At 35.1% G+C, this 26264-nt stretch overlaps 2 protein-coding genes across 6 annotated transcripts; both read left to right on the top strand.

Moving 5' to 3' along the window:
• Positions 1 to 1190: 1190 nt before the first annotated feature.
• On the top strand, positions 1191 to 26264 carry jakmip1 (janus kinase and microtubule interacting protein 1). 5 transcript variants are annotated; one of them, XM_073820308.1, is made up of 20 exons: positions 1192 to 1468; positions 4126 to 4620; positions 6368 to 6547; positions 6676 to 6789; positions 7567 to 7713; positions 7918 to 8067; positions 11452 to 11511; positions 12889 to 13017; positions 17420 to 17545; positions 17948 to 18031; positions 19866 to 19928; positions 20118 to 20216; positions 21997 to 22092; positions 22342 to 22395; positions 22486 to 22551; positions 22639 to 22707; positions 22854 to 22931; positions 25207 to 25410; positions 25582 to 25647; positions 25894 to 26264. In XM_073820308.1, exons 1-20 carry the CDS (start codon positions 1325 to 1327, stop codon positions 26065 to 26067), a joined length of 2598 nt encoding a protein of 865 aa, XP_073676409.1. In that variant the 5' UTR covers positions 1192 to 1324; the 3' UTR covers positions 26068 to 26264. The 5 variants fall into 5 exon arrangements, with proteins under 5 accessions (XP_073676407.1, XP_073676410.1, XP_073676408.1 ...); XM_073820310.1 differs by having other exon boundaries at positions 25863 to 26052; XM_073820306.1 differs by having other exon boundaries at positions 1191 to 1468; positions 22486 to 22707.
• LOC141288206 (uncharacterized) lies at positions 12070 to 13016 on the top strand. The gene is made up of 2 exons (XM_073820311.1): positions 12070 to 12400; positions 12889 to 13016. Exons 1-2 carry the CDS (start codon positions 12292 to 12294, stop codon positions 12918 to 12920), a joined length of 141 nt encoding a protein of 46 aa, XP_073676412.1. The 5' UTR covers positions 12070 to 12291; the 3' UTR covers positions 12921 to 13016.

Raw genomic sequence — 26264 nt, 5'->3', positions numbered from 1 at the left:
TGAGTTAATTTAGAGTTAACCATGTTTAACACCTAACACTGTGAATGGCTAACACAAATTTTGCAGCTAGAGCAGCTGCGTTGTCATCTTCTCCAAGAATGAAGGGCATTTTCTCAGCATCATGAAGTTCAGTAAATGATGAAGACTGCTTGAAATCTGGGGAAAATGTTTCCCTCACACTGTTTCCCTGTGATATTTAGGACAAATCAGTAAAAAGTGTTTCTCATCCTCTGTTTGCTGTAGATCACAGTGTCTACAGATACTCTGCTCTTGCTCTGTCCATGTGTGACTGCCTTCCTCTCTATTTGTAAATCATGGTCACTTAATCTGTATTTAGAGAGGATTTGTCTTTTTTAATTGTGTTTTTAGTGATTCATCATCATGAGGGTCTTTCAGATTTGTCAGTTTCTTTAATAATGGTTTTGGAGTTGTAGCTGTAGTCAGTGAGGAGTTGGGTTGTATGGACTAGTTGATAAGCGAGTGTGTTTAGAAGATGAGATTCTGGTGAGGTTTCATTGGTGAGGAGAGCTTTATATTAAATTGAATCTTTGAATCATTGAGGTGATGCCAGAACTGAACACGTCTCTTCTTGATCTCAATCTTCATAAGCATAATTCAGCTCTACAGGCGTCATTGGACGTGCCTCTGTGGAGCCCTAAAATGTGTTTACAGTTTCTAGTTGTAGTATTTCTATTGAAGTTTTATCCAAATTTTGGACTGGTCCCCAAATTTAAAAGGAATTGGTTTTATTATTGAATTATATAATTTAATCCATGAGTAGTTTTAATTGAACACATCATGACTTCATTGCATAAAAAGCCCTCCGAGCTTTTTCCTGATGTGCTGTAGGACCTGTCCTTTATATGTCAACTATATGTATATGGTCATACACACAATAACAACAATACACAGTGGTTGGTTGACTACTAATTTTGGTCATATACTGTATGTAGTGAATATTGCTGCTATTGTCACGTAGTACCATGAGACACCACTAGATGGAAGCACAAACATGCTAAATACATTGGAGCCAAATTCCAGTGAGCAAATGGCACAAGTGAGTGTTCAGACCAGTGTGTGTAAGATTGTTTGTGTTAACTGTAGTCTGTGAGCATTTGTAAGGGCAACACCCTCATTCTTACTGAGTGGAACAACTGTGTGTGCAGTCAGTTTGGATGTTGAACTCACAGACTGATCCTTTCTCTTTCAGGAGAAGAGGAAGATGCCGGTGACGGTGTGGTCGATTTTCAGTGTTTTAAAAGGTTTAGAGTGAGATTTGATTGTGGAAGTGTGGATTTGACTGGTAAATCACCATTTGGGAAGGATGGCTGCAACTACGCCCACCTCGGCCCCACCCCCCAAAAAAAGCAGAGGAAAACAGGAAGTAGAAACTCTACAGACATCCAATGAAGAGCTGAGGAGCCGATTAAGTGACTTGCAAAATGAACTGCAACAGGAAAGAGGCAAGGTATGCCCATCTACTGCCTTTGTTTACACTGCACCAAATTTGATTATGTACACTAAGAGTACTTCAATTCCTAAAAGTGTATTTTTAAAAATTGCAATTGGAGATAATAAAATGTCTTGTGTTTAATAGTCTTGTGTTAAGAAAATGCATATATATTTATGTTTAACATATTGGCTTAGTAAAGTATTTATAATTTTATTGTAATGCTATTCAGTACTTCATCATTATAAATGTGTTATTACAAATATATTTAAATACATGACATATTTCAATAGAAATAGCATTACACACTTAAACCATATGTCAAAGACAATAGAAGTAATTACAAAATTTCAAAGATGTTTGATGGCATGGATTATTTTTTTTTAGTTGTTAGTATGCAGTACATCAGTTGCCATAGTAATGACTTAAGTACCAGCACAATGCCAGAAGACATAAGTCATGATTTAGAAAAGAGAAAAATTTGCAAGCTGCTCATGTTTATGATTTTCACTGTGAACCAGAAAACGTTGTCTGAGCTATTAACATGTAATCGGACTGAATCACGATTCCTAAAACCCGTTGTAAAACTGGAATCAGATTGTAAACCATGTATAAATGTGGTTTAAATAAGATTTGTGTGCATTCTTCTTGCTGTTCAGGCTACAAACATCTAAACTGGTTCAGAAGATTTATCTTGTCATGAATCATATATCCCAAAATCCATTACCAGTCTGAGCAGTAATGTGTGCCAGTGATTGCTTCATGGGCATAATGAGTAGAGAAGAAAACACACCACACCCTTTGGAAGCGTCAAACAATGGGACAGCTTAACATTGCTGGAAAGCCAGGACAAATGTGGCAGTTTATGGCGTTAACAGGATTTTTTTCAGATGATAAAATGATGCAAATTTATTTTATTATTCTGTTTTAGATCTGGTAAAATAAATCAAGTTTTTCCACAGGGATTATTGTAATTCAAAACCAGTACATTTTATTCCTTCAAGCTCATTGCTTGCTCACTACATTTTGTCCCTCTCTCTAAACCATTTTAAAACCCTGAAGGTTATAAAATATTGACGGAATATGAAGACATTTGCTAATGGTGGAAACAAAATCCGGAGAATATGTGCCAAATGCCAAAGAGCTAGGCACAAATCCAGTCAGTAAATTTAGAACAAGATGGATGTCTGGGAGAGTAATGGACATTTTTATAGTCAGTATACGTTTTCTAGTTGTGCCCTACTCTATACAAGGCAAGTTAATTTTACAACACCTTTCACACACAAATCGTTGTTATATTTTTTTTTTTAAATCATTTGAGAACATAAAATGAAATAAAACTTGGAAATCAACAATAAAATAATCAATTGAAATAAATGATGTGTAAAACTATGTATAAAAGGAGTGAGATCAGTAGTTAACATTTACATGCACCAAAATAATCTGTTAGTAATCAAATTCAAGCACCTTTATTTAAACACCTCAATCTCAATCTGTCTGAGCTTGATTCGAATGAAATGGGATTGAAAGGGGTGATGTATGTCTGAAATAATCTGATTGATAGGAAAAAATAAGCATGTGAATGCTTAAATAAGTCTCTCTTCAAAAGTAACTTGAGCATATGCGCATTTCCGTTATCTGTTTGTTTACTAGAAACTTCTATTATAAGATCTGTTTACATGCGTTTTATGTACACTATTTTGGTCAGAGAAGGAGACAATATTTTCGAAATATTTACTAAAAAAAGCTATTCTGCAATGTTTGTCAGCCTTCCTTTTAGGTATGTCACCAAGGCAAAATGAAAATTATACTCACGGTTGCTCCAGGGACATCGCGATGGCTTTCTCCAGTCATTAGTGTGGTGACTGGGTTTTGCTCAGAATACATGTAATGCACATGTAAAAGAAAACATAAATCAGATTTCAGTCTAGAGTTAATTCATTTGGATTTACGGAATTTGGTGCAAACTTACCAACAAGTAAGATCACAGGGAAAAACAGTGCTTCAGTCTGGACTTGGAAACCTTTGGGGTACATCTGACTTCTGGAAGCCTGTTCCAGCTGCAGTCAGCATAATATCTAATTATCTCATCATGTTTGAAATGAAACCTACACTGTTAAAAATAAAGGTGCTTGAAAGGTTCCTCACAGTGATGCCATAGAATAACCATTTTTGGTTCCACAAACAACCATTCGGTCAAAGGGTTCTTTAAAGAACCATCTCTTTCTTACCTTTTTTGAAGAACCTTCTTTCACCACAAACAACATTTTGGGAAACAGAAAGGTTCTTCAGATGTTTGTGGAATCATTTAAACAAAAAAGGTTCTTCTATGGCATTATGAAGCACCTTTATTTTTAAGAGTCTAGGTATCTGACTCATTTATGCTCATCAGGTTGCTTTACTCTGCAATGTATGTACTGTAGATCTGAGGCTCTAAAATAGTTCAGCTTAACACATTATTTTAAGGTGACCTAATGTATCTCAATAAAATGTTTTTAATAATACCTTATTTTAATAATATATTATTTGGTAATCACAGACTTGAAGACATTCATTGGTGAAAATAGAAATTCATCTGTGAACTTGTGGCATTATGAGAATTTTAAAGTGAACACTTATGTTCACCTTTTAGAATGATATAAGTCAGTGTACACACTTTGTCTCTCAATTTGCAGGTGGGTAAATTACGGGAACGTTTGCAAGAGTTACGGGGCCAACGAGAGACGGAGCAGCACAAGCACTCAGTCGCTCTCACTGAGCTCCGTGTCAAGCTCCATGAGGAAAAGCAGCGAGAAGTGGCAGCTACAAGAGAGAGCCTATCCCGGCAACACGAGGCCGAGTTGGCCCGGGCGGCACGTCTCCGTGAGACAGAACTGGCACGGCTTCAGGCGCTGGTGTGTATTTTACGGGACGGAGCTAGCAGTGAGCTACGTAATGCCCTGAAGGAGGAGGCACGAGAGGAGGCCCGCAGGAGCTATGAGGCAGAGAGACTCAGGCTTGCGCAGGAGCTGCAGGAGGCGAAGACGTCACGGCGTCAGGCAGAGGAGGCGCTGTCCAATGCCGTGCAGGCGGATAGAGCCAAAGCTGCTGATCTCAGAGTGGCCCATCAAGCTCATCAGGAGGAGATCCAGAGAATCAAACGTGAGAGTGAGAGAGAAATCCGGAGGCTGGTAAGAAGGATGGAGACATTTAAAAAAGTTCAGGTGAACGTCCCCACATAGAAATCGTAAAAAAAAGGTCTTGTAGTCCCACTCCAATCTCAAGCCATTGGTGAAATCAGTGTGGCTGCTCCAGATCAAAGAGACAGTGTTTACACCTTTTGGGGAAACCAACCTACAAATGTTTATACTTACAATACATAAATAGTTGTCTTTGTGTATTAAGCTTAAATTTAAAAAGTATACATATATTGACATGCATCACCTTTCAAACATCAATTGATGTTAATATATAAAAGCCCTTAAAATTATTATTTTTAATGAGCCGAAAATAATGCTTGTCATACCTCTCTTCATCAATTTGCACTGGCTACCAGTAGCTGCTCGCATAAAATTCAAGGCTTTAATGTTTGCCTACAAAACCAACGCATCCCTTTACCTAAATTCATTACTTCAGACTTATGTGCCGTCTAGAAGTTTGCGTTCTGCAAGTGAACAGCGCATTATTGTGCCATCCCAAAGAGGCACAAAATCACTTTCACAGACTTTCACATTAAATGTACCCTTCTGGTGGAATGATCTGCCCACTAAATCCAAACAGCTGAGTCCTTAGCCATCTTCAAGAATCAGCTAAAACACATCTCTTTTATCTTTATTTTAACCTCTAACTCTAGCACCCTTTAGTCTAATTCTATTCTAAAAAACTTGCCCTTTTGGACTTATTCTCTATTAATTTACTAACTGCTTGTTTTCTTTAAAAAAAAAAAAAAAAAAACTAACAAACACTAGCTTCTCTGTTCTTGTTGTATTCTATCTATCCATTATTAAGCCTCTAAGACTAGCTTGCTTTTTCTTTTTTTATTCCATCTATTGTCTTTTTATTTATTATATAATTTAAAAACCCTTGATGTGTACTGCGTTAGGCTAAATGTGACTAGTCATAGCACTTACATGTTATTGCTCTTTTGTTGTTTTTGATTGCTTCCATTGTCCTCTTTTGTAAGTCACTTTGGATAAAAGCGTCTGCTAAATGTCTATGTAAATGCAAATGTCTCAGTCTCAAAAAAAAAAAAAAATAGTGATCTGGTTGCCATGAAAATAAGTAAATTATACATTTGATAAAATGTAACAAAAAATGAATTATTGGTACATACATTGGCCGAACCAAAAGCTTATTTTTAATATACACAAATTTTTAAACACAGTTTATGTACACTACCATTCAAAGGACTGGGGTCAGTATTTTATTTTTTTTTGTTTGTGTCTCTTATTTTTACAATAAATATTGTTTAATATTATTATAATTTAAAATATCTGTTTTCTATTTGAATATATTTTAACATTTATGATAAAATGTACTCCTGTTCATAACTTCAGTCTTCAGTGTCAAGTGATCCCTCAAAAATCATTCTAATATGTTGATTCGGTGCTCAAGAAACATTTCTCAATGTTGAAGATAGTTGTACTGCTTCATATTTTCATGAAAACTATGCCTTTTTACAGGATCCTTTCGTGAATAGAAAGTTAAAAATAACAGCATTTATTTGAAATAGAAATCTTTTGTAACACTATGAATGTCTAAAAACAAAAATCTTACTGGCCCAAAACTTTTGAAGTTTTAATATCAGTGCATTACTAGGAGTTACCTTAGGAGTTGCTATTTTTGCTATCAATACAGCAGCTAGACCTGAAGGAAGGACATTTTGTAAAATGGACCACAAAAAGCATGTACTCAAATGTTTGTTTGTGTTTGTGTCAGATGGACGAGTTGAAGAGCAGAGATCGTGTGGTGCAGTCACTGGAAAAAGAGCTAGGTGTACAGGCGGGACAGACACAGCGTCTACTGCTGCAGAAAGAGGAATCAGAGCGGCATTATGGGAGTCCAAAGAGAGAGGTGGCGCCGTCTCTTGGGGAAAACACAGACTCTGTCAGTAACCAGGTTTGTTCTGTTCTGTGATCAGAAATGGCTGACAAAAAGCTTTTATATCATCAGGAACATTTCAGAGAACTTTCTCCTGCACGCTGCACTTTACCATCACACAATAAAGTATATTTATCCATTCATAGGACGTGGATGAGAAAGATGTACGCAGATTTCAGCTGAAGATTGCTGAGCTGCAGGCAGTCATCAGGAAACTAGAGGACAGAAACACCCTATTGTCAGATGAGAGAAATGAACTGGTACATATACATACACAAACTCTCAACAAACTAAAGACAAAATCATATAGAAATTGATCTAATAGGATATTGTCTGAGTAGTTGACAGTAAAATGGAAACTGTGGTTGCCAAACATCCAGTGTAAAAATACTGACAACTTTTTTAGTTTTTATTATATTTTACAATTTATAATAGAATATTTCATTAAGTGAATGTTAATATGCCAAAGTACTTTGTAAAATTGCTCAAACAAGTTATTCTTTATTAGATTAGCATGTACCTAAATTTAGGAAGTAAAGGTAAATTAGAAATAGGTTTTAAAAAATGCATTAAAACATTAACTAAACAATTAACTAAAAACACAAACCACCCTTTTTGCATTACTGTTAAAATATTTTACAGTAAAATTGCATTTGATTGCAACAGTTTTTTAACTGTAATAATGAGGGATTATTGGGAACAATGTCTTTAGTTTTCAGCTTATTTCAGGACACAGATTTTATATCAAGTACCAAACCTGCATTAAATGTATTATATATTTTATTTAACCTGCATTTTCTCCTTTGTTAATTTGTCAATGAGTGATTATATGGTTAGTTGTATTTTATCGTTTGCATTTGGCATTATCTTTTTGTCTGTTGACCTGCTCTCACCCACTAAAGCCACTGTTCTCAAAAGATTAGTATTTTGTGTTGTAAAAATCAGTAGGATAATATTCGTTAAATCCTGATGAAAATTGGAGTTTAGTACAAATGTCTTGCATTGTATATGTAGATCAGTCTCTCTCTGTTGCACAGCTGAAACGAGTGCGAGAAACAGATGCAGAAATAAAGCCTCTCATGGAGAAGAATAAACGGCTAAATAAAAAGACTGAAGAGCTGCAGCAGACTTTACAGCGCATGGAGGACAAACTGAAGACACTCAGCAGAGAGAGTGCGGAACAGGTGTGCTGTTAAAAGAAAAACTGATCTCAGTCTCAGCCAGTGTTATGTCATCAGAAAAGAACATTTATTTCAAATGTGAAAGAAGTTATTACTTTTTGTTAAGCATTTTATTTAGAATTATTTAATAAACATTTAACATATGTTACATTTGTACTTAAACACACAATGTTTATAGAGTAAATCTCTGTTGCTGTGTTTCCTCAGAAAGAGAAATCCCAGCAGAATGTGCAGCCAGGTGGGCTGAAGAGACATACCTCTCTAACGGACTTGAGTCAAGCCCACGAGCAACAGGAAGTCGAGTATCTGCGCTTGCAAATCAGCGAGCAGCGTGGCGTTATAGATGAGCTCATGCAGGTTTGTTTCTGTGAGCCATAAACACACACATGTTGATATTTACATCAGCATAGGTAATAGTCAAGTCAAGTCACCATTATTTATATAGTGCTTTTTGATTGGGTCAAAGCAGCTTTACAGTATTAACAAGAAAATAGTGTGTCAGATAGTGTTCCGTTCTCCTCTGGCTAGATGAAACCAGCAGTTTAATTCTAGGCTGCAACAAAGTCAGATTGTGCAGAGGACTTATCTGGTTCCCATGGTCTTTTCCCGATGATGTCTAGTTGACAAGGTCTTCAGAGGGGATCTATCTCTGGGGCTTAACTAGTTGACATGGTCTCTGCTGACATTCAGGGCTATAGAGGTTGTTTATAGGTGCTGATCCATCATCTGGACTGGTTCTGGGTGACTACAGTGACTATCTGATCTGGATACAGTCTGGATCTGGTGGCTACGTTGACCTCGGAATTAGAAAGAGACAGACTAATGTTAGTGTAGGTGCCATTTTTTTAACGATGTAACATGTACATCGGGTGTTGAGGGAAGTGTCCCCGGATCCGGTTGACCTAATTAAAGGATAACTATTGCCAAAATGCAACCTGGGCTGTTTTTTTACTGTAAACGAGACAAACTTATATCTAAAAGCACAATTACGACAAACGAGCCGTTTTTTGAGATTGACCGTGATTTCGTTTTGTGGTCAATGGCCCGTGAATGGGAGTTCTAGGGGCATAACTTTGAGCGCATCAAAATAAATATTTTTACAACACTAAGGCTCGACACACCATGAATCTTTGCTTGAAGTATTGCCTGGGTCTCTACACATGAACTCGAGCATTGAGAACATTGTTTGTGTACACAGAGTTTACTAAAAAGGAAGTTTTTGAACAACTCACTTTCACTGTTAGAGTTTCCGCTCGCGGCCGTCTTGCCAGTCAAGAGGTGTCGTTCTCCGAATGCGAGGAGTGTAAAGATGGATAGCTCCTAAAGCATATTTCCATATAAATGCACGTCTAATTCGTTGTTTTGTCGCAAGAGAAAAACAATATTAACCTTCTAGTTGTAAAAAGAGCCTCATATAAGCCTAATATTTCGTCCTATGGAGTCCATTCATTAGCCAAATAGCCATTCAGATTTGTGTATTTGCTATGGTGTTCATCACAGGGTCAAATACTTAAATATTTAGGCTTAATAGGCTAATTATTTTCAAACTTTCTAACATTTTAATCTGCAATACAACATACCCTGGATATTGTTTGAAAGTGTTTTGATTCTTTATTGTTCAGTCAAACTCTACATTAGGGCTTCATTAGTTAACATTAGTTAATTCACTAGTTAACATAAACTGACAATGAAAAATTCTTCTAAACACTCATTAATCTTAGGTAATTCCAATATTTAATAAAAATTGTTAAAATCAAAAGTTGTACCCGTGTTATTTATTGAGCTAACATGAACTAAGAGTTGTATTTTTTACTTCTGTAGCAAATGAAGCTATAGCTCATTGAGAATATTAATGCATTAACTAAGGTTAAATAATGAGATCTTACTGTAAAGTAATACCTGTTGGTTTTTATAATTCTTTTGCACTTTAATCTGTGTAATTTTTACTTTATGCATTTTTTGTGTATTGCTTTATTGTATTTAAATGTTTAGTTATACCGTATACCGTAATAAAAGCATTATCAATTAATCGCAACATGAATTTGTACATATTTGCACTGTTTTATTTAGAGAAACCAAACTTATTTATTGTTGACATTTGAGGCATTGAGAAAAGCAATAAAAGTTTTTCAGGAAGGAGTGTTTTCAGCTTGTTTTGTTTGTTTTTATGTAAAATTATGGCATTGAGTTGCTTCAAACAATGGTATAAAGCAATTTAAAACATCAATCAAAGTAAATTGTGATAACTGTAATTAATAATCACAAATACAATTTCAAGGGAATAATCAATTTTATGATTTTTGTTGAATTATGATTTTTGTCATAATCCTGCAGCCCTAGCTCAAATACTGAGGTGCTAAACCATTCAGGGCTTTATAGTTAATTAGCAGGATTGTAAAATACAATGTTTAATAGGGAGCTAGTGCAGTGTTGACAGAACCAGGATAATATGGTCGTACTTCTTGGTTCTAGCTGCTGCATTTTGGACCAGCTGGAGTTTATTAATAGTGTGTCACTACCACCCAAAAGGCCTTTACAATAATATGAGGTCGTAACCTTGAGGTCGTGAACGCATGAATTAACATTCTGCTTTTGACATGAGAGCATAGGTCGTAATTTAAATATATTTTTGAGATGGGAAAATGTGGTTTTACAAATGCTAGAAATGTGGCTTTCGAAGGCAAGATTGCTATCAAATAGCACACCTAGGTTCCTAACTGATGATAAAGAACTGACAGAGCAGCTAATGAGTGTTGGACAGTGTTCTAGGCCGATACATGTGGAGGTTTTTGGGGACAGGAACACAACAAAAGGTTTGAGTTATACTGCTGTGTCAGTGTATCATGAATTTTAACTGACTCTTCAGTCTTCATCCTTATGGAGTACATGCAAAGTGGTTACACTTTCACAGCACAGAAAATAATGTCTGTTACACATGGCAGCCAATAAAGGCCATTATGCAAATTTGTTAGAAGCTTACGTAGGTTTGTGCAGGAAGTCAGACTGAAATTACTGATGACTTGTTTAAGCCAGTTCACAATCGGTTCTTTCATTTTATGAAAGAAACTCTATTTATCATGCACTTTGATCTTTGAAACTTTGCAGATCTTTTACATTCTCAAACGACTACTGTATATTACACACTACATGAAAGGCAATTTCTGATAACAAAATAGATGCACTTGTTTGTTATTTCCCCCCACTTACACAGCATTGTTTTATCTTACACATTTTATCTTTAAATATATTTCCAGGAACATATTCTGTGTCCTTGCCTGGTTTTTAGCTTTATAATCTGTGCATGTGTGTCTCTTGTGTTTGTGTCAGTGTGTGTGTACTGTGTGTGCTTATTCTCTAATTGGTCTCACCCTGTAATTATTTGTGTTTGGTAATCAGTGCTGTGTTTGTTAATTAGTTTGTTTACTTCATTAAGGCAAAGCCTAATTAGAAATGAATTACAGCATCACTCTCATTTTCTCTTCTTCTCCCTCATGACTTCTGTTAACATTCATGCTGATATTAGCAGTATTGCATGTGACAATGTTTACATACACAACCATTCAAAAGTTGTATATATTATATTACAGTAATATTTATCATTATTTTATTAAGTAAATGATAAATAAGAGATAGGTAAATATGAGACTTTCAAAAACATAACTTTTGAACGGTAGTGTAAACTAGTTGGACTGTAACACACGTGATTCAATGTGAAAAGAAACTCACTGGATGTGCTTTCAGGAACGGGACAGACTGATAATCAACAAAAAGAACAGGCGAAAAAACATCAAGTTGCCCAAGGTGAGCTGATCCTCTCATTCATAGAATCATCTTGAACCATATTAGGAGTCTCTTTGATGGAAGTTTTGCTCTAGTTACTTTCTCTTTTCCTTAAAGCATATGGACACTGTCACTAAGCAACTGTCTCCTCTGAGGAGTGTGTGTGTGTGTTTGTGTTTGCATGTGTGTGCTGGTTACATTGGCAGATTAATTGGCCTCTCGAGACCCCTGAGTCAAGCCAAGTTCTTTTTTCTTTCTCTTGCTTTCACAATCTTAACATCACTTAAACACTCTCTGAATTCCTTTTTGCCCAAAAGGTTATGCCAGTCATCCAATCAAATAAAAACCCTATTTTTACAACACAGAAGTATATAAAGGCAGTGGCAATGTCACTGTCCCTTCTAAAATTCTAAAAAGTTTGAGTTTGGGTATCTAACATATAAAGTATTTAATATATACCTTATTATGATTAGCTTTATGCGGTATGTGGTACTGCATGTTTTCATTTTAATCAAGTAAACCTGGGTGTGTGTGTGTGTGTGTGTGTGTGTGTGTGTGTGTGTTTGTAGCACTGTGGGGTGGGATTTAGTTGTTCGTTCTCAAGAACCGTTGCTATGGAGGTGGAGTCAGTGGACTTGACTATAAATTCACGCAAGAGAGAAACATCAAGACATTGCAGTAACGTAGGATTTGTAACAGCCATTTCCTGTGCACACTGAGGAAGATGCGGGTTAGAGAGGTTAAAGGGATATACTGCTTACCATGACACTGGACTGAGAAGCATATATAGACACATCCAGTATGCCAGAGTACTTCCTTCTGGTGCTGTACCTCTCCATGTTCCTGTGTCTGTGTGCTCTGGTGTGTCTGTATTTCTCTGGCTGTCAGGAAATGACCTACAAACACGATGGTAAGAGCAATTGCATAGTGTATTCAAAGGACATCTGTCCATTTTTTGAAGATTAAGCTGGATTTAAAAACAAGTCACACTGTTTTCACAGCATATTTGGGTAGTACTGACAATAATTTTGACTCCCTCATGTTGTGAAAAATAAACATTTACAGTAATGTAGGACTTTTTTTCAAAAGGTTTAAAAGCAGAAACGGTAAGGGTCATATTACTGTTAAATCACTCACATTATTTTTTCCATGGCACTGCTGTTTCTGAGCTGGTGAACTTCTGGTCATGCATTACCAACATAATTCCTGTGGGTGGATTTTTCTCTATGTAAACAAAAGTGAGGAGAGTCAAACTGTACTGTGCAGCTTGTACACTTTTGGTATACTTGTGGATATTGTCTGATAGTTAAATTGGATATAATTGGTTAGTGATTTTATTACACTAGTTTCATGCAAATCCATGTATAATATTAAAGTACTGATTTCTTTCTTTTTTAGAGGCATGTTGTGGAGACATATTTTGGATTTGATGAAGAATCTGTCGATTCTGAAACGTCATCTCTGACATCATATAACACCGACCGCACAGATCACACCCCTGCCACCCCCGAAGAGGATCTTGAAGATGTATGTCATGTAATAAATTATTTTACTAACCTTAATACCTGCACATTCTTGCAGCTCAGCTCAGTTTGGGGAAAGTAAGAAAGTTTATGAAAGATGTCTCTTATGCTCATCAAGGGTGCATTTACTTGATCAAAAAATAGTAAAACTGTAATATTATGAAATATTATTGCAATTTAAAAGAACTGTTTTATATTTTAATATTTTAAAATGTTATTTATTCTCAGAGCTGAATTTTCATCAGCCATTACTCTAGTTTTCAATGGAAACCGTGATTACCTTTGTAGGATTCTTTAATAAATAAAAAAAAAAATCAGTAAAACTTTTTCAGTAAACTTTACTTTTTTCAGTATTTTTTTCAGTTAAAAAAAACTGTAACACTTTACAACAAGGTGTCATTTGTTAACATTAGTTAAGTTATTAACTAACATGGACGAACAATGAAAATATATTTATTGCAGTATTTGTACATTGTTTGTTCATGTACACTCTTAAAAATAAAGGTGCTTCAAAAGGCCATAGAAGAACCATTTTTGGTTTCATAAAGAACCATTTAGTCAAAGTTTTTTAAAGAGACATTTCTTTCTTACCCTTTTATAATCTGAAGAACCTTATCTGGCACAAAGAACCTTTTGTGAAACAGAAAGGTTCTTCAGATGTTAAAGGTTCTTAATGGAACCATTTAGACAAAAAGGTTCTTCTATGGCATCGTGAAGCACCTTTATTTTTAAGAGTGTAATGTTACCAAACACAACTTTTAATGATGTCTTAGTAAATGCTGAATTTAACATTAACTAAGATTAATAAATCTTAGTTCTTCGGGCACACTTTATAAGACATGGCCTTAACTATTATGTACTTACATCAAGAAATAAGTACAATGTATTTAATGTGGTCATATTGCATTGCAAAACACTTTTGCTTCTATTAAGGTGGGATATGGGTAAGGTTAGGGACAGGTTTGGTGGTTTGGGTAGGTTTAAGGGTTGGTTAGGGTGTAAGGGTTGGTTCAACAGTGGTAATTACAGAAATTAATTACAAATTTAAAAAAGAAAAGTACAATGTAAAAACATGTATGTAGACAATAAGTACATGTACCAAATGATTCATTTAAATGTAAGAACATAGTTAAGGCCACCTAATGTAAAGTGACCATAAATTCTGTAGAAGTATGGTTCTTTTAGTGCATGTTAACTAATGTAGTTAATTAATAAATCTTATTGTAAAGTCTTACCTTAATGGTAACACTTTCTATAAAGCCTGTATTTACAATACATTATAAGGGTATTCTTTAGGCATTATAATACATTTATAATGGATTATAAAAACCTTATAATATGTTGTATCATCTTATGAGTTATTCATAAGAACAGTTTTAATGTACTATAATGTTTTGCTTATTTATAGCTTTTAAGAGTATGATTACCTCCTCCATAGTTATAACGTATTATAAGTCTCATATCTTGCCATGTTTCTCATGTCACTTTACTTAAAGCATACAAAGACCACTTATAAGTAATAATAATAATATTTCTCAAAGAGCCATAAGATCAGGTATTAGATGAGATAAATGTGTAATATGACACATTTGTATTATCAGTTTGATTATTTTGATGGTACCCTTTAGACAGCTTTTGATAAATAACTCTGCAACTGCATCTCATCTAACAGTAATTATTAGTAATAGTATGCAAAATATATGCTAACACTGTATTTTGATGGTTCCCCAAATGACGAACTGATTATAAGTAACTTTCCAAGTATGTAAACCTTCTACCTAGCCTAACTTAACCTAAGTCTACTAATACTCTAAGGAGTGTTAGTTGACATGTAGTTGAAAAGTTGCTTATAGTCAGTAGAATAAGGGCACCATCAAAATAAAATATAATATAAATGAAAAAAAAAATGTAATATGATATAGTCCATTATAAATTAGGTAGATTAAATATGTGTGTTATAAATAATCATAATCTTAAAAGTTATAGCCTCAAATACTCAAGTATTATAATGTATTATAATTGTTGTTATGAGTATTCATAAGATGATATAACATATTATAAGGTTTATTATAATGCATTATGCAGTCATTATAATGCCTTAGAAATACCCTCATAATGTATTATAAATAGGGACTTCATAGAAAGTGTTACCGAATTGATTATGTTTCTCTCTTAAATATTTTTTTTCCATGTGCTGTCTATCAAAGTTCCTGAGAAGATATATTTTTTTCGACCTCTTTCGAAATTTATGATTTGCTAGTATGTGTAACTTGCTCTGCATGTTTGATGGGTAAGACATCAAATGATCTATTATATTTCTATTAAGTAGGTAAGAAACAATCTAGCAACAACCTAGTACATCTACTTACTTACTGTCCATGACAATCTCGGGTCACAAGTGTGAGCAACCACATAGCATATATACCAATAAACCACACGCAACCACAGCAATACAACGAAAAAACATTTTAGCAGCCACATAGCAGTACAATGACAATTGTTACCACACTAACAATTGATTATCTTCTGACAGTATAAAACTGTAGTCTGTATATTCATTTCATAAATTTGGCAGCCCGGTAGAGTGTGAATATGGTGTCAAACTACAGTGCTTGTTTAATTCAAAGCATTCATTTGAATTAGGCTTGTTATTTGGTCAGATGCAGTTAAGTGTTGTTATCAAGGGACTATGATGAGGCATCTCAGCTGTTCTCTTGTTCATAAGTGGCCCCCTACCTTTTCATGTTGTTTACTGATAGCCAGAGCTAGTTAACGAGGAGTGGGATTATAAGCGAGTCATTAACTGCACAATGAAGACGATCCTATAACAATGTGTTCTTGTAGTGTTCTTGTAGTGTAATAAGATTTTCTTCAATAAATGTCATGAAAATTAGGCACAAATTTGATTCGTTTTGAGTTTGATTTTAGTTTAATTGTTGCAAAATGTAAACTGTATTATCCAGGGGCGTAGATTTAGGGTGGACGGAGGGGATGTGTCCCCACCAATATCCTCCCACCATTGAAATGTCCCCACCAACAATTTAATCCACTTAAAAAAAAAATAAAAAAAATTGCGCTGTCAATATTAACCTAGACACGCAGAAAGGGATAAATCACATTCTCTCCTTGAGTCCTCCCTCCCCCAAAACACATATGAACATTTTAATTGGCTGTGCCTTACCCTGCTATCATGTTAGAGGCTGTGGCTGCGTTCAGATACAAGCAGCACCAAATGCAGTGGATTTTTTTCCCGCGCAAGAAGGTGTGTGGGTGACATACATGTGAGGATGGCGGCAGCAAAAAAAAAGAAAAAAAGAAAAAAGGGGATGGGGGGGGGGGGGGTTGGTGGAGTCATAGGTCCCCACCAATGTCCAGAGGAAATCTACGCCTTTGGTATTATCACACGCTTAAAAATAAAGGAGTTTCAGACCTTTTTTGCTTAAATGGTTCAATAAAGAACCTTTAACATCTGAAGAACCTTTCTGTTTCACAAAAGGTTCTTTGTGGTGAAAGAAGGTTCTTCAGATTATAAAAAGGTAAGAAAGTAATGCTTCTTTTAAAGAACCTTTGACTGAATGGTTCTTTGTGGAGCCAAAAATGGTTCTTCTATGGCATCGCTGTAAAGAACCTTTTAAAGCACCTTTATTTTTAAGAGTGTACTGTATATATACAGTGTGTTCATATAAAACACATAGAAAATGTGATATATGTTATATGTGCTACATTTGTATAAGGCATGACGATATTAAGATATTATAAACATAAGCATCATGATTTTCTGTAAAGCTGCTTTGTAGCAAATTCTTGATAATAACAGACATTAGTGCACTTCAATTGTATTAAATACAATGGGCCTTATGATACACAAGCAGAAGAAATTTCTGTGTAAATCTTTCTGGAAAACCAATTGCATTCAAACTATCTGAAATGCATATTAATTATATGACGTCATGCAACCCTGATTCAGTGCTTGGTCTTAAAAGAGTAGTTGACCCAAAAAAGAATATGTTGTCTTCAAAAAGATTTTCTAACAGTAGGCATAAAAATGGATAGCACAGTAATAACCAAAATATGATTGAGACGTTGTCTTAAATTGCTGTGTTTTTGATTTTCAAGAATTACTTTTTTTTTATAATAGTTCACCTATAAATAAAAATTCTAATATCACTTTCTCACCCTCATTTCATTCCAAACCTGTATGATTTTCTTGGTGCTGTATAAACTCCACACCACCAAAACTGCTGATTACCAACATTCTTCAAATATATAGTCTTTTGTGTTTATCAGAAGAAAGAAAGTCCTCCAGGTTTGGAACAACTTGAGGGTAGGAAAATGTCTTGTTAAACGATATCATATTTTACAGCTGAACAAATGTGACACACAAAATTGCATTTGTTATTCATCAGGGCTTTTCCCGGGAGGAGGCGGAGCTACGTTTTCGGCAGCTGACACGAGAGTACCAGGCATTGCAGCGAGCTTACGCACTTCTGCAGGAGACTGCAGGGCCTTTGGACCCTGAGAGACACTGCAGGGTGAGGGCCCTTGACGCCAACTCCACAGACGCATGTTTAACCCCACCAACACTGGACATTCTGAAGGATCCTTTTTCTTACCACTTTTTTTTTGTTTGTTTTAATAATTTTTAGATCTGAATCAAATCGCACCAATGTTTCAATACAATTTTAAATTATTTTAAGACCTTTTCAGAATCTCCTTTACCCACACTTAAATACCTCTCATCTATTGATCACAGCCAGCATTGTAGCAAGCATGGCCGAAAATTCCTGCCTCAAAAAAAAAAAAAAAAACTACCAAAATTTAGAACATTTGTAATTTAGAATTCTTTTGAAATTCAAAAGAAGCCAATACAGACTGTTTATGCGTACATATGCCCTAGGCTGGCTCTTTGATTGGCTCTGTGCTCTGTCCGTCAGACACGGGAGCAGCTGCAGACGGAGCTGATTGGCTGTCAGGCACGGATTGCCGACCTGGAGCGGAGCTTGACAGAGAAGGGGCAGGTAAATAAGAAAGAGGGCGGGGAGAAGACACCCCTGACTCCAGTCACATTGGCTTTGCTGCTTGTCTTTCTGACAGCCATGCTTGTGTGCTGGCGCTACACAGAGAGGATATGGCACCAAATCATGTGACTTCCCCCACAGGATCAGTCATACTGTACAGTTTTTGTCAGTTATACTTTACATTTTTTGTATTTCTTTACATTTCCTTTGCTTGACCAATGCTTTTTACTTTGCTTTTTCAATCAAATCAATCAGTACAGTTAATTATGGTGTAATCGTTTCATATTCATGCTGCTTGTGCCCTGCCATCTCCCTTTTATACTATAACCTTGTTTTTACAGCCTATCTTAACACTAGTTGTGCTATATCCTGTCCACTGACCAAAAACTAAGAGTGTACTGTTTGGAATGGAATACTAGCTTACTGCCTACTGTTTTTTAAAGGGTCATGATATACAAATATAAAAAGTATTTAGAGAGTGTATGGAGATGTAATTACGTTATTCACATGCCTCATGGGAGTGGGCATTTCTTGCAGAGCATTTCTTTGGTGTGGTTTGCTTGCCATGACTCTCTGATGGGTGGAATTTTCTGTATAGCATTATAGTTAAAGTAGTTTCTCACTGCACATTATGCTGTTAAACATGGTTATTTTAAAATAAAATTGTTAATACAATGTCAATCAATTAACAACCTCAGAATACACAATAGTAAAAATCATTTTCCCTAGAGAGAATTTTTATTTTTACTTCTGGAACTGTTGCACTCTATTTCAACACCCATTAGTTCTCTCCACAATTCTGAAAAATGGTACAAAACTGGGTATATTTGTAAATAGAGTATAATAGTTACATACATTAAATATATCAAACATGATTTTGTACATTAAATACGCATACATCCTGTGTTTGTTATGAAAATGATTGTTTTAAGACTGTAGATGAATCATGTTTGTGTCGGATTTATGGAAGAGAATTTATGCAATGCAGAAACTTGCAAAAACATGATTAAGATGAATATAGCACAAAAAGCTTAACCAGTTTCCTCTTATAACTAAAAATTAACTGAATTGTTTGTGTCGCACATCATAGAAGACAATGTTAGCAATCAGCACAGTTAATTATAGTATGTGAAAGAACTATGAATTATTCAACATTGGCTAAAAGTTTTAAACAGTAGTGTGCAACAGTGTTCATGCATGACCTCATTGTGTTGCATGTTTAATTAGGTGAATGCCGCCCATCTGTTATTTTGGAAAAATACATTTTTGTTCAAACTCTAAAAAGAATCTAGAAAGAGTTAGATATCAAACTGGAACATTGATAATCAAAATGCATTGTTTCCATGTTGTACTGTAAAAGGAAATGTGAATGCTGTGCATAGTATACATACTATATACTGCAGAAATAGTAAGAGTAGTATGATAGTATGCTATTCTGAACGTAGCTATTTTTGGCTTAATGATCAGTTGGTTCACATTATATGTTTGTCATTGGTCAGCCTGCACTTGTGTTTCTGCATGTGTTTCCTTTCTGGGTTTTTTTTTCTTTCCTGTAAAATATGGAAATAGACTTACCTGCATGCGGCCTAATAAATCTCAGCATTTCTCCGTCTTTAATTTCTCATTTTATTTTTTTCCTCTATGTGTTTCTTGGTTATGCTGAGCTCAATGTTTAAGATTGCTTATTTGATATTTGATGTAAGATTATTTTGGTTGACAGAAGTAAATGAGAGTGTGGATTGTGTGTGATTACTGATAATAGAAGTGTTAGATATATACTAGTAGTGTAATTTGTAGTGGTATGTGTGTTTGTATGTGGGTTTATGTTATGCAGGACTCAAAGTGGGTGGAGGAAAAGCAAAATCTTCTCAGGGTGAACCAGGAACTCAGAGAAAAGGTACAGTCTTTGTCTTCCGTTTCCTTTAATATACATATACTCAAACATAAACAATTAACATTCTTCGGGTGTGTGTTTCTGTGTGTGTGTGTGTGTGTGTGTGTGTGTGTGTGTGTGTGTGTGTGTGTGTGTGTGTGTGTGTGTGTGTGTGTGTGTGTGTGTGTGTGTGTGTGTGTGTGTGTGTGGTAGATAGTATTGCTGGAGCAGTGTGAAATGCGATTACGCTCAGAAGTTCAAGACACCCTGGATCAGAATGAGCTGCTTGAATTCCGCATTCTAGAACTGGAAGTAAGAGAATCTGTTTTGGTCCCACATCAGCAAACAGGGGCGACCAAACCCAGCTCATGTCTACATACATGAATCCATTTTAACTCTTGCATACACAAAACTGGCACTGCTTTAAGTTTTATGTGTTCATGTTGTTATAAATATTTTCATAAACATTTTAAATGTTTTTTTTTTTTCAGTTTTAAGAATTGTATATTTATATCACTACTTTTTGTTAATTATAAGTTTCAGTGAAATAAAATTTATTTGAATACAACCCCTCACCAATCTTTTTTTTCTTTTTGACTACACCTCCTGCATGTGTTTTTATTTGTGGATAAATGTCAACTTTTCGGTCAGCAGATCATTATTCATGCCATCACATTTGTGGGCTTACGTACTCTTTTTGGTATGCTTGTAGAATGTTATACATCTATGAAATGTTGAATATTTCATGTGTGATTATTGTGAAATATTTGTGAGAATGTTATTTAATTACAAAATCCAACAGTATACATTAACTGAAGCTGCCAATGAGAAAGAGCACTTTCCTAGTTTAAATTACTGCATGTAATTAAGTGCACAGTGTTTGATAACAGAAATGACACAAAGCATGTGGTTTATAAATAATTCCATTGAAACAACTGTGCTTAAAGGGACAGCTCACTAAAATGATATTCTAAAACTGATTCTGTCATCTTTTACTCACCCTTATGTTGACAAAATGTTTGTTGTCCTTCAACAGTCAATTTTATTTACTTATTTATTTATTTTTAAGTATTGTATTTTACACACACCTTAGAACATTCTTAATATTGTACAAATGGATCTTCTAATTAGGAAATGCGACTGGTAGTGGTTTCTGCACTTATTTATGAATTTTGCAGACACTATCCAAAGCGACGTGCAATAGAGGAACTTACAACAGAGGAACATACAATATTCAACAATGTTCATAGTATTTGCATACATTCTGTACCGTAATGTTGTTCCATTGCATTGTGAAGTGCATTGCAATTGGGATATGGACTCATCTGTGTGTTGAAGTCTTTTATAAGCATCCTGATGTATATGAATGACAAAAATGTCACCACTAGCCTTACGTTGTTTCAAACACAGATACTAAATGTTTAAAGAATATTCTTGCCAATCTTTTCATGCAAGTAAAAAGGGACTGCCCATGTGAAAAAGAAGTACACTTTAGCATTTTTTCAAATATGGTAATATATTTTCATAATATATGTTAAAACAATATTCTTGAATGTGAACTAAATGTAATGTTTTTGGACACGTAAATGCATACTACATGCATTTACAAAAAAAATGTAAAAAAAAGTGTATAGTGTGTAAAGAAACTTTTATTATTAAATGGTCCTTTATACAGTTAAAAAAATTACACCGCAAGTAAATATTCAGTACAAAGAGTGGTGCTGTCGTGCTTCAATAATGATCAAAAATACACATTAAAATATCATAAATACATAGTGTATATATGTTCCCAGTCTCATGAATATAATAGCATTTGTGTGATGAAAATATACAAAGAAAATTAAGTCGTATTTTACTATGCTATTGTATTGCTTAAAAAGGCATGGACCACCTTTATGTCCACCCTTTGTATGTTGATCTAACAGTTATCTTTTGTGTTAATCTGAAGAAATTTAAATTCTGGTTAAACAATCTCAAAATATTTAATTATTTAACTATTTAAAACAACAGTTTCTTTACAGGTACTATTGCACCCTGAAAATGCATTCTCTGTATATTTCACCACCATTTTTTTTTTTTTTTTTAACAATAGGAGAGGGAACGCCGTTCTCCTGCCTTTAACCTGCAAATATCTGCCTCTGAAAACAACAGCAGCCTACAGCTACACTGCCAGCAAGAGGGTGTCAAGGTAAAAACCCACACACTACTGGCATATAACCATTTAAAACTGTATAATATAATTATAGTAATGTGTAGTTGAAGGAGGGTGTCAGTTTAGCAACTGATATAAATATACACAATAATACAATATATTTTATACTATACAATTCATATTCAATACAATAAGTTGCAGTATAAGTTGCTGTACAATTGCTGTATATGTAACTTGTGATAACATACTATATGTTGGCCTCATCTTCATGTGTGTTTGGTTTAGGATGTCATCATTCCTGACCTCATGAAAAAGCTTGACATTCTTGGAGATAATGGGGTATGTTTTTTTTTGTCATTGCACGTGCACCTATTACTCTTGTTTCTTAAAAAAGAGAGTTGCAATGAACACTTTACTTTTCATTGGTAGAACTTGCGAAATGAGGAGCAGGTGACAGTCATTCAAGCAGGCACTGTGCTGTCCTTGTGTGAAAAGGTATCATCTCTTTCATTCTCTAAAACATTTAAAGATGTCTTATATTTTGTCAGTAGTTCTATTGTGTTGTTTTGTGTATGTGACCAGTGGCTGAAGCAGATTGACAGCACAGAGGCAGCGCTGACACAGAAAATGATTGATCTGGAGAATGAGAAGGTGAGAACATCCACTCGTGCCATCTGAGATGAATGTGTTGTACTGTTTGTTCTAACAGCCGGCCTAGTGATAGATGACACTTGATTAAAAATGTATCATTTGTGTATGCTCCTGTCTTGACCGCGGTGAACTGATGTTATCAACAGGAGCTGTTCAGTAAACAGAAAGGTTTCCTGGAAGAGGAACTAGACTACAGGAAGCAAGCTCTTGATCAGGCCCAACTGGTAGGACTTTGTGATTAACTTGGAAACATGTGATGTGATTAAATTATATTTGGCGTGATTGTTATTGATCACAGGAAGTGTATTTGTTAGTTAATTTTTCTTCAATATATTTGATAACAGAGTTATATGGTTAAGTTTGACAAAACAGTTATTGAGAAAGTAAAAACAAATGTACTGTAGCAGTGAAATGGATACTGTAGCAGTGTAAATGGATACTGCTGGATAATTATAATCAATCAGTATACATGAATACTTTTACTGATGTTTTTGCTTTTATTCTCACAGATGTTATTCTCAACAGTGTGCCTGTAAAATAAATGTGGCTTACCACAAGAGAGGCCAAATATAAAACAAAATAAATATACTGGCCAAAATACATATATTTGCATATTTTTATAAAATATTTTTCTGTAATTTGATTATATTTGTGATGCGATTTGGTAAACCCCGTTGGATGTCGTGCTGCGACATTTTGAGGAAATTCGAATAATAGGTTGAATGTCATTTTGTTTTGTTGTCAAAATTAGGTTTTGATTAAATTATTATTCTAAAACATCTTGTCTATCATCTCTGCAAATATCTTGGCAAAATCCAGTTGTTTAGTGCAAAAAAAAAAATAGCGATTTATTGCAGCAAGCAGAAATTACTATCTTTCTCTTATGTTAAGAACCGTTTCTTACACCACAAAAACAGTTAACCTACCAAAATAAACCATGTAACATCCCAAAAATAAAAACAGCTAAAACCAGCCTAGGCTGGTTGGCTGGTCTTAGCTGGTTTTAGCTGGTCTCCCAGCCTGGCTTTAGCTGGTGGTCTCCCAGCCTGACTAGCTAAGACCAGCCTGAAAGTGGCCAAAACCCTTCTAAAACCAGCCTGCTGAACAGCTATGACCAGCTAAAACCAGCCAACCAGCCTATGCTGGTTTTAGCTGTTTTTTTCAGCAGGGATATTTAATAAAGGTGTATCGGTGCACATTCCCCAACAGTCCTGTGTAAACTACAGCACCCAAGGGTGTATTTATTTATTTATTAATACTGTGAGATGGCGGAGCGCAACAATGCAGTCTGAAGTAGCCTACTGTAGCTGCTCACTTAAACTTACTCGTTTCAATCTGCTCAATCTTGGTGATGTGTAGTGCCCTAAACAATGTTATAATGGACAATTTCACATCCAGAGATTAAGGATCAGATGATGAAGTTACTAAAAAGGAGTCAAATGACAGTCTGTTATATGAAAAGGTGCGCGAACAGTTGCGCTGCACTCGCTTTTCTAAATGTAAACTACAAGGTCCACTATTCATTCAATCTAAACATACAAGGGGTGTTTAAAAGTTCAGAGACTATAAGCTCCTGATAAACAATGTAAAACAGCTGTAGTCTGTTTGTGTAATGATGCCCCTGCTGAAAAAACAGCTAAAACCAGCCTAGGCTGGTTGGCTGGTCTTAGTTGGTTTAAGCTGAATGTAGCTAGTTTTAGCTGGTTTCCCAGCCTGGCCAGGCTATGACCAGCTAAAACCAGCTTGGTTAACCAGCTAAAACCAGCCAACCAGCATAAAAACCTGTCTCACTTTAAATACATTTCCCTCAAAATTCCATTCCTAAAAATCATAGCTATGAGAAAGTTTAAGATGGGCATAACTTTTGTTACATTAAAGCTTTGGACTTAGGGCTTGAACCCAGCTTCAAATGAAGGTACCAAAAAAGGTAAAATTTCACCATGTGTTGGGTTTTCCTAGATTGTGTCACATTTATTATTTAAAAATAAGCAATAAATAAATATTAAAATTAAACAAAATAAAGTCATTCCAAGATTCTAATGAAATGAAAACACTAAAATGGTTGATAGTGTTTCAGATGTAACCTTAATTAAGCTGTCACTTGGAAACATGTGATGTGATTAAATTATATTTGGCGTGATTGTTATTGATCACAGGAAGTGTATTTGTTAGCTAATTTTTCTTCAATATATTTGATAACAGAGTTATATGGTTAAGTAAAAACAAATGTACTGTATTTTTAGTGATTACACTGAATTAATCATTTTAAAAATGTTAATTTAAAATCGTTGTACAAAAGGTACCTTAATTTTCTTTTTAAAACTGACAGGACATCATTTTGTTCCAGGTTTGTGGCAAGTGCCAGTTTGGTCAGTTTGACCAAAGGTATATGGCAAATTCATTAAAAGATAAAAAAATAATAATTTCATCACATAATATGGCCAAATTCATTGCTATTTGTCATAAACCATTGTTTACATGTTTGTTTGTCATGTTTAGAGAGTGCAGGAGCTGGAGGCCACATTATATGCTGCCCTACAACAGGATCCAGACAGTTGTGTGGGGGAGAGTTTGAGTGACAGACAGCGAGCGAAGCTGGCCGAGTCGATGGATGCAGTGCGGAGACAGATCATGCGGCAGAGTCGCCATGCTGACACGCTCGTTCTACAACAGCGCATGGAGCTCCTCCAGTCTGCGCAGCAGGTTGGGATCTGTGCATGTGTTGATAAACAAAATTGCAAAAAAGAACTTGTCCAAGCTGCTCTTTCACATAATTAAAGTGAATGATTGTCTTCATTAACTTTCATTAAATGAAAGAATCTCATTTGGTGATTTATTAAAGAATGATTTGGTACTTTATCATTTGACTTACAGAGGATCAGAGAACTTGAAGATAAGATTGACATGCAGAGAAGACAAATCAAAGAGATTGAAGAGAAGGTGTGTATAGATGTGTCCTTCTCTCATGTTTATCAGAGTGTTAGATCATGTTCTGGATAGATACTGTCTGTTAAATGCTCAACTTTAAATACAGTAGTTGTTGACATTGGGCTGAAATGAATTCTTATTACATGAATGTAAATTGGGTTGTAAGACTGATTTCTCTTCTCCTCTCCTCTCTCTTGTTTGAAATTTGTGTTCATTATAATTTATAGTTTTTGTTCCTTTTCTTGTTTTTCTCCCTAGCTTTTATTCTCTGGCCTTAAAACCCACACACATCATATTCTCTCTCTGTCTCTCACTCTCTTTCTCATACACACACAGGTGCAGTATCTAGACGAAAGATACAAACTCATCTTGCCACTAGAAACTTTGGTGACACAATCATTCCTCAGTTTGTTGTACAAAACATGTTTTTAAATATTTTATGAAACGTTTCCAAAGAGAATCATTCGTATTTCAAGAGTTCCAGAAGCTGCTTAATTTTGTTTTGTCCAGTTGAAAATAGTGTGAACAAATATAAATGAATGCACCCTAAATATTTGTTATAATGAGTATTTAAAGACACTTCAACACTTGTCAGACTGCTTTTAGTTTGAATAAATAAAGTTGTATTT

This window comes from Garra rufa, chromosome 16, assembly GCF_049309525.1.
Source record: "Garra rufa chromosome 16, GarRuf1.0, whole genome shotgun sequence".
In the NCBI taxonomy this organism is placed as follows: domain Eukaryota; kingdom Metazoa; phylum Chordata; class Actinopteri; order Cypriniformes; family Cyprinidae; genus Garra; species Garra rufa.
Note: the sequence above shows the minus strand (reverse complement) of the source record. Positions and strands in the feature narration are given on the sequence as shown.

Excerpts from the sequence above, each read along its gene's own strand:
- jakmip1 (XM_073820306.1), top strand. The coding sequence starts at position 1,325 with ATGGCTGCAACTACGCCCACCTCGGCCCCACCCCCCAAAAAAAGCAGA. Across the intron at positions 4,621-6,367 it reads AGAGAGAAATCCGGAGGCTG|ATGGACGAGTTGAAGAGCAG; the intron begins GTAAGAAGGATG and ends TGTTTGTGTCAG. Across the intron at positions 19,929-20,117 it reads ACCAGGAACTCAGAGAAAAG|ATAGTATTGCTGGAGCAGTG; the intron begins GTACAGTCTTTG and ends TGTGTGTGGTAG.
- LOC141288206 (XM_073820311.1), top strand. The coding sequence starts at position 12,292 with ATGCCAGAGTACTTCCTTCTGGTGCTGTACCTCTCCATGTTCCTGTGT. Across the intron at positions 12,401-12,888 it reads AATGACCTACAAACACGATG|AGGCATGTTGTGGAGACATA; the intron begins GTAAGAGCAATT and ends TTTCTTTTTTAG.